General features: G+C 43.8%; 2 protein-coding genes across 2 annotated transcripts; one reads left to right on the top strand and one right to left on the bottom strand.

The window, feature by feature from the left end:
- The first annotated feature begins 98 nt into the window (after nucleotides 1-98).
- Nucleotides 99-6,556, top strand: LOC139368471 (UDP-glucuronosyltransferase 2A2-like). The gene is made up of 4 exons (XM_071107395.1): nucleotides 99-653; nucleotides 2,465-2,622; nucleotides 2,864-3,063; nucleotides 4,103-6,556. Exons 2-4 carry the CDS (start codon nucleotides 2,467-2,469, stop codon nucleotides 5,346-5,348), a joined length of 1,602 nt encoding a protein of 533 aa, XP_070963496.1. The 5' UTR covers nucleotides 99-653; nucleotides 2,465-2,466; the 3' UTR covers nucleotides 5,349-6,556.
- Nucleotides 6,486-7,736, bottom strand: LOC139368474 (P2Y purinoceptor 1-like). The gene has a single exon (XM_071107401.1). It carries the CDS (start codon nucleotides 7,719-7,721, stop codon nucleotides 6,738-6,740), a length of 984 nt encoding a protein of 327 aa, XP_070963502.1. The 5' UTR covers nucleotides 7,722-7,736; the 3' UTR covers nucleotides 6,486-6,737.
- Between the last annotated feature and the right edge of the window lie 200 nt (nucleotides 7,737-7,936).

The raw sequence follows: 7,936 nt of genomic DNA, 5'->3' as shown, positions 1-7,936 counted from the left end.
ATCCCAGTTACACTCAGTACTCACTCAGGAATTTGCCTCCCTAATCTCAATAAGACAGTTAGGTGTATTATGTTGTAATGACTTGCTGGCTGCACAATGTGTTACTGTACTGTAATGATCCCTTGGGCCACCACACAAGTATTGACATTAGATTTGATTCAATTCCATTTGGCGAGGGTTTGAGGCGATGGAAAGATATTCTTTATTCTTTGTTTGGATCCCCATTAGCAGACACATTGGCGACCGCGAGTCTTCCTGGGGTCTGAAATATATATCAACAGAGAAACTGAGAAGAGGCCTGGGTTTGGAAATGTTGAAGTCTGAAGATTAGAGTGAAACCTTTTCAAAACAACATCCATCCAAGAGAGGAAATGAGAGTACAAGACAGAAAGAAAGGCAGAGGAGAAGGGAAAGGGAGAGAACAACTGATGGGCTGCTATGTGCTCTCTGACCGTCGGATCTACTGACTGGGAGTACCCTCATCAGTGACGGACTTGACTGGCCTGAACGAAGTGCAATGATACAGTTAAAGTATTCTTAGGGGAATTCATAGATTACATATTCCCTTTCAGTGTAGTTACTCATTCACTGTGAGTGAGGCTCAGACAGGATAGCTGTATGGTGGAGAAGAAACAAAAAGACGGATTTTAGAGGTAAGGATTTACTTTGCTGTTCTGTATTTGTAAATGAGCGTTTCCATTGGAATTCCATTATTTCCAAGGCCAAATAATATTCATCCAAATACTTGAATGGCTGATAATGCTTGAATGACTGATGGTAAGTCCTGTTGACCATGTAGTTTGGGTCATGTAATATTTTAGCGAGATCTTTTTTTGTGATATCCAATCGGTAGTTACAGTCTTGTCCCACCACTGTAACTCCTGTGTGGAGCAATGCGTCATCCGAAACACGACCCTGCCAAGCCGCACTGCTTCCTGACCCTGCTCGCTTAACCCGGAGGCCACACCAATGTGTTGGAGGGAGGACACACCGTACAACTGGCGACACAAGTCAGCGTGCATGTGCCCGACCGGCAAAACCCTCCCCTAATCCTGACGACGCTGGGCCAATTGTACGCCGCCTCATAGGTCTACCTGGTTCGCGGCAGGCTGTGGCACAGCCTGGGATTGAACCCGGGTCTGTAGTAACACCTTTAGCACTGCGACGCAGTGCCGTAGACCGATGCGCCTCTCGGAAGGCGAGATCAAAGTTCTTTGTACATTACATTACATTTTGAAATGTATTAGAGCCAATCATTTGTTTAAAATGTCAATCATTTTACTAAAATGTTGCTTGTATCTGATCCTGCACATCTCTCTCTAAATCAGGAGGTTTGTGTTTAAACTAAATCATAGTGTCCTGTACAGTAATACTGTGAGTCATTAGAAATAGTTTGGGGTAAGGACACATCCTGCAGCATAAAGAGGTCATGCTCCTATCTGCTGCTGAATGACTGGTAAGGAATAGAGTGGGGTGTACTTTACATAGTACTTACTGAGGACTTACAAAACTCTTCTTGGCAGAACAACTGTGTCACATCAAATTAATTTAATATTTGATCTAAGGCTGGGCTGGTCTTAGTTTTTTGGGGGGCCCTAAGCAAAGTTTTGCTTGGGGGCCACCCACCTCACGGATAAAACATTTTGAATGGTCCCCCTCTTGAGGTCAGAGAGACGAAATTGAAGTTTTAAAGCACATTTTCTGCAATTCTACACATTTTGCCATGCAACAGGCAGAAACCGTTTCAGTTTTAAAGCAAATTTTCTACAATTCTAAAACATTTTCCATGGGGTGGATAGAACTTAGCAGTTTTTAGAACATTTTTCATGCAATTCTACTCATTTTTTCCTTGAGGCGGGGAAAAAAATATGCAGTTTTAAGCAATTCTACACATTTTGCCATGACTTATTCCTTGGTCATAGATATCTGAGTCAGAGTGACTAACAAAATCAATGGGGGCACCCTGAAGGTCAGGGCCCCTGGGAACATGCACTGCGTGCCTGATCAGTAATTCTGCCAAGAATACTGCAAGGTGTATTTAGCTAGCAAGACTAACTTACCAATTTAAAAAGTGTGAGCTGACATGGGCAAGACATTACAAGAGAAAAACTGCTGACGCGCTACCAAATTTCGAAATTGCACCTTGTGTTTTCTACGACTCTAACACTCAACAGTAAGTTGAGACTCCGACTGAATTCCTAATATGTCTATATTTTTAAAATAAAAAAAACAGTTTATGTCGCTTTTGCCAGAGCATGCCCTGATCTAAGACTCACTGACTATTGTAAGCAAAATGTGAAAAATAACTATGGTGTTTAAAGTAAATTCTTAGTTTATGGATGTCAATTTACTCATTTTTACTGTTGTGTCCCAGTTAAGTGTATTTCAGTGTCTTTACAATGTACAGTATTTTAGTGTATCTCAGTGTATGTCAGTCTACTTACCCCACTGTCTCTCTCCACAGTGATGGGGTCCTGTGTGGCCTTGGTGCCTGTCCTTCTGCTCCTGTCCTCCCTGCAGCACACCAGTGAGGCTGGAAGGGTCCTGGTGTACCCTGTCGACGGCAGCCACTGGCTCAACATGAGGATACTGGTGGAGGCGCTTCACACTCAGGGTCACCAGGTCATTAAGCATGAGACAATCTCATGATATGAGAACAAAACAATATGTACATTGGACTTTTTTTTTAAATGTACTGCAATACTATTTATCACATGACTGCCCATAAAGAATACAGTTGAATTAATATTAGGATTTATGATTTGCCATCATTGAGAAACCTTTGAAATGTTGTTCAAATAAAAATACAAATACAGAGGAATGTACCGAACCAAGAGCTGAGTGTACTGTCTTTCCCTTACAGGTGACCATTCTGCGCTCCTCCACCAGCTGGTACGTGGCTGAACACTCCCCCCACTACACCTCCATCACTGTGCCCCAGGCTCAGCCCCAGAACATCGAGAGTCAGGAGTTCATGGCCCACTTCCTGAAGAGGTCGCTGGAGATCCAGCGGGGCAGGGGCTCACCCTGGGCCTTCCTGCAGTTCTGTGGGAACCTCTTCAGGTACAAATATAGCCAAATCAAAATCAAATCAAATTTATTTATATAGCCCTTCGTACATCAGCTGATATCTCAAAGTGCTGTACAAAAACCCAGCCTAAAACACCAAACAGTAAGCAATGCGGGTGTAGAAGCACGGTGGCTAGGAAAAACTCCCTAGAAAGGCCAAAACCTAGGAAGAAACCTAGAGAGGAACCAGACTATGTGGGGTGGCCAGTCTTCTTCTGGCTGTGCCGGGTGGAGATTATAAAAGAGCATGGCCAAGATGTTCAAATGTTCAGAAATGACCAGCATGGTCGAATAATAATAAGGCAGAACAGTTGAAACTGGAGCAGCAGCACGGTCAGGTGGACTGGGGACAGCAAGGAGTCATCATGTCAGGTTGTACTGGGGCATGGTCCTAGGGCTCAGGTCCTCCGAGAGAGAGAAAGAAAGAGAGAATTAGAGAGAGCATATGTGGGGTGGCCAGTCCCCTTCTGGCTGTGCCGGGTGGAGATTATAACAGAACATGGCCAAGATGTTCAAATGTTCATAAATGACCAGCATAGTCAAATAATAATAAGGCAGAACAGTTGAAACTGGAGCAGCAGCACGGCCAGGTGGACTGGGGACAGAAAGGAGTCATCCTGTCAGGTAGTCCTGGGGCATGGTCCTAGGGCTCAGGTCCTCCGAGAGAGAGAGAAAGAAAGAGAGAAGGAGAGAATTAGAGAACGCACACTTAGATTCACACAGGACACCAAATAGGACAGGAGAAGTACTCCAGATATAACAAACTGACCCTAGCCCCCCGACACATAAAGTACTGCAGCATAAATACTGGAGGCTGAGACAGGAGGGGTCAGGAGACACTGTGGCCCCATCCGAGGACACACCCTGCCCAAAGGCAGGACTAACAGAGCCAAAACCACATTCCTCCCCAAAGCAATGGAATTGATGTCAATTTGCATTTTTGCACAAGCTAGTTCATTGTTTAATGCTGATACATGCCTGATGTTTAAATTGTGTTTTTGTCTGTTTACTTTGATCGATCTAATCTGTTCAGCATGCTGAGGCAGAACCAGGAGATGGTGGCTGAGCTGGTCGTCACCATGTTTGAGAACCAGACTCTGATGACAGATCTGAAAGAGGCTGAGTATGACCTGGTCCTGACTGACCCAGTGTTCCCTGCCGGGGTCCTGGTGGCCCACTACCTCCAGCTCCCCCTGGTTCTCAATGTGCGCTGGCACCTCAGCGGGGAGGGACACTTTGCCATCGCTCCCTCGCCACTATCCTACGTCCCTCAAATATTCTCCCGCAACTCTGACCTGATGAACTTTGCACAGAGGCTGAGTAACATATTCTACCACTGTCTCAGCTACTACATGTATCGTTACGTCTCCAACCCGCCTTACCAGGCCGTGTGCGACCGCTACTTTGCCCCTGATGAGGTGGACGTCTTATCCCTTATCCAGGGAGCTGATCTGTGGCTGATGAGGGTGGACTTCGTCTTTGAGTTCCCTAGACCCACCATGCCGAACGTGGTCTACACTGGTGGGTTCCAGTGCAAACCCTCCAAGCCTTTACCTGCAGCTTTAGAGGAGTTTGTCCAGAGTTCTGGAGAACACGGGGTGGTGGTGATGTCACTGGGGACTCTGTTGGGTGGACTGGATCCAGAGATGACAGAGGTCATAGCCTCAGCCTTCGCCCGGCTGCCCCAGAAGGTGGTGTGGAGACACCTGGGAGAGAGGCCTTTGTCTCTAGGCAACAACACCCTGCTAGTGAAATGGCTGCCTCAGAACGACCTCCTGGGTCACCCCAAAACCAAAGTGTTCGTCACACACGGGGGCACCAACGGGATCTACGAGGCCATCTATCACGGAGTCCCATTGTTGGGTATCCCTCTCATCTTTGACCAGTTTGATAACATGGTGCGCATGAAGGCCAGAGGAGTGGCGGAGGTTATAGAGGTTACAACGTTAGAGGTGGAATCCTTAACACAGACTCTGATGGGCATTCTGGATGAAGAGAAGCCCTATAGAGAGAATATGAGAAGACTATCACGGTTGCACCACGACCGGCCTATAGAACCTTTGGACAGCGCCATCTTCTGGCTGGAGTTTGTTATGAGACACAAGGGGGCAGCTCACCTACGTACAGAGTCCTATAAGATGCCATGGTATGTCTATCATAATGTGGATGTTCTAGCACTGCTGCTGGGCTCTGCTCTGCTTGTTTTGGTGTTGCTTGTGGTTTCCTGTATGTGCTTGGTAAGAGGATTACGAAAGAGGATAAAGTCCAAGTTGGAGTGATTATGTTACTTATGGCCTACTTACTTAGTTATTACACAGCTTACAATCCAAGCATACAGTAGATAGATATGGGGAAAGCAATTGCAAAAAAACTGAAGGTTGTTATAATGGGATTTCCAAAGTGTGTCTGTCTCTGGTATTTAATGTAGAGAACCTTCCTAATATATCAAAGATGTAGGTTGTAAATATTTATTACATGCACTTTTTGAATCAAGGTTTTATTGGGTTATTATGATGCAATCCTACATTTGCCATGTATTTTTACTCATGTTATCAATTTTATAATATACAGTGTAAATGGTGACAATTTTTGGTTTTTAATAAAATGAGAATACGTTCAAATGATGCGGAATAAACAGCAAAAGTATTCTTGATAACGTTGCATTTTCACGTCAATACTTCACAGGCCACTTTTTAAAACCTTATGGTCAGGTATGCATCAGATCACCACACAGGAAATCCTCACGTGGTGATAACTCTACATCTTGAAAGCAGATTTACACCTTTTGTGAAAACAACATTTCCTGTTCTTCTGCAAATGCATTCACAGCACTTTGTGTTTTCACATGGCTCTTATCGTATCCTTAATACAAGGCATCATAAACCAATACAGCCTATTGTGTGCTTAGTTGCAACTGTCTGGCAAATATTATACATTTACAACATCTTTACATCTATCTGTTGAATATACTGTATATTTACAATATATTTACATCTCTTAGATACAATGAATAACCAGGAATGTACATTCATGCAGATGACCATGCAAGGAATACAATGTACTTTCCATATCAGCATATTTATAGTACAGCTCAGTAAACACAGCAAACACACAAGAGACCTATAGAAATCTGGGAACTGTACTTTGAACTTCTGTCACGTTCTGACCTTTATTTCCTTTGTTTTGTATTTATTTAGTATGGTCAGGGCGTGAGTTGGGTGGGCAGTCTATGTTTGTTTTTCTATGATTTGGGTATTTCTATGTTTCGGCCTAGTATGGTTCTCAATCAGAGGCAGGTGTCTCTGTTGTCTCTGATTGAGAATCATACTTAGGTAGCCTGGGTTTCACTGTGTGTTTGTGGGTGATTGTTCCTGTCTCTGTGTTTGCACCAGATAGGACTGTTTGGGGTTTTCACGTTTCTTGTTTTTGTATTCAGTTGTTCATGTGTACATTTACTTATTAAAAGAACCATGGACACTTACCACGCCGCATATTGGTCCTCTGATCCTTTTCGCCTCTCCTCTTCGGAAGAAGAGGAGGAAATCCCTTACAACTTCCCTATTCAAACAATAATATGCACAGTAATAAACACATTAGAAATTGCTGAAAGAAAAGCAGAACGACTCTCAAGAAAGCAAACAAAGCTACACTGCTATTTCAATGTGAGTTCATAACGGTGGGGTTTGTGTCTGGATGCGATGGTTGAATAGCAGAGGCACAGACCGACGAGCTCGTTCCCAAAGCCTGGTGATATGTACGAGCAGGTTTTCATTACTGTGGATGTAAACCAATGGGTTGATGGCACTGTTTAGACACACGAGTGATCGGCTGACTTGGTGAGCAATGTAGATGCCAGCAAACCAATCCTCACACGTGCCTTTGCTTTTCAAAATCCTAGTCTTCAGGTTTAGATTTCTGAATATGTGATACGGTATGTAGCAAACTGAGAAGAGTAAAGTCACAATGATCACCAGTTTTAGGCATCTCTGCTTCATCACTTGGTCAATGTTGGGGTTGTTAAAGAGGACCACAGCCACGTGTCCATAGCAACCCAATATGATGAGCAGAGGGATAAAAAATCCAGATACTGTCCACGCAATACTGTAGTCCAGGTATTCCTTGGTAGAGAAGTTGAAGGTGGTGTCAACGCATTTGACTTTCCCCGAAGAAGAGTTGAGTAATGTTTTGTCAAAGAACAGATCAGGAATAATCTCAATGCAGACTAAACCCCAAACTACAGCTGTGATGACTACAGAGTGGCCCCTTGTTATCCTGCCCATCACTCTCAGTGGGTGGACGATGCTCAGGTACCTGTATACACTAATACATGTGAGGAAACCAATACTGCCATACAAGTTCAAATTGAAGCAGAATCTTGTCATCTTGCAGAAGACTTGTCCAAAGGCCCAGTGACTGCCTGCTGAGTAGTACGCAAACAGAAATGGAAGAGTGAGCAAATACAGAATATCTGCAACTCCAAGGTTCAGAACAAAAATGTTGATATTTCCGAATTTCTTCCAGTTCGCAAACAAGGATTTTAGTCCCCAGCAGTTACCAACAAGGCCGACAATAAACACGGACATATACACTGTAGGTAAGAACGTGTGAGTAAAGTTCATGTTAATGATGAAACAAGAAATGTTTGTCTTCATTTTCTTTCCGCAACAAAACATTTGATTATAAACAGGTCGGTCTTGCCAAAGATATTATATCTGGATGAGTATAACCTGTATAAATAAAGGTCAAGTTGAATGAAGTCAGATTCTCGGTTTTCTAGTACTCCTCAGTTCTTCTCGGTGCTCCGCCTCAGTGTTTTCTATTTAAACTTGTTTGACATTTCCTTGTGGTCTATGTGACAAACTGTATC

The sequence above is a fragment of the Oncorhynchus clarkii genome, chromosome 16 (genome assembly GCF_045791955.1).
Source record: "Oncorhynchus clarkii lewisi isolate Uvic-CL-2024 chromosome 16, UVic_Ocla_1.0, whole genome shotgun sequence".
Classification (NCBI taxonomy): domain Eukaryota; kingdom Metazoa; phylum Chordata; class Actinopteri; order Salmoniformes; family Salmonidae; genus Oncorhynchus; species Oncorhynchus clarkii.
Note: the sequence above shows the minus strand (reverse complement) of the source record. Positions and strands in the feature narration are given on the sequence as shown.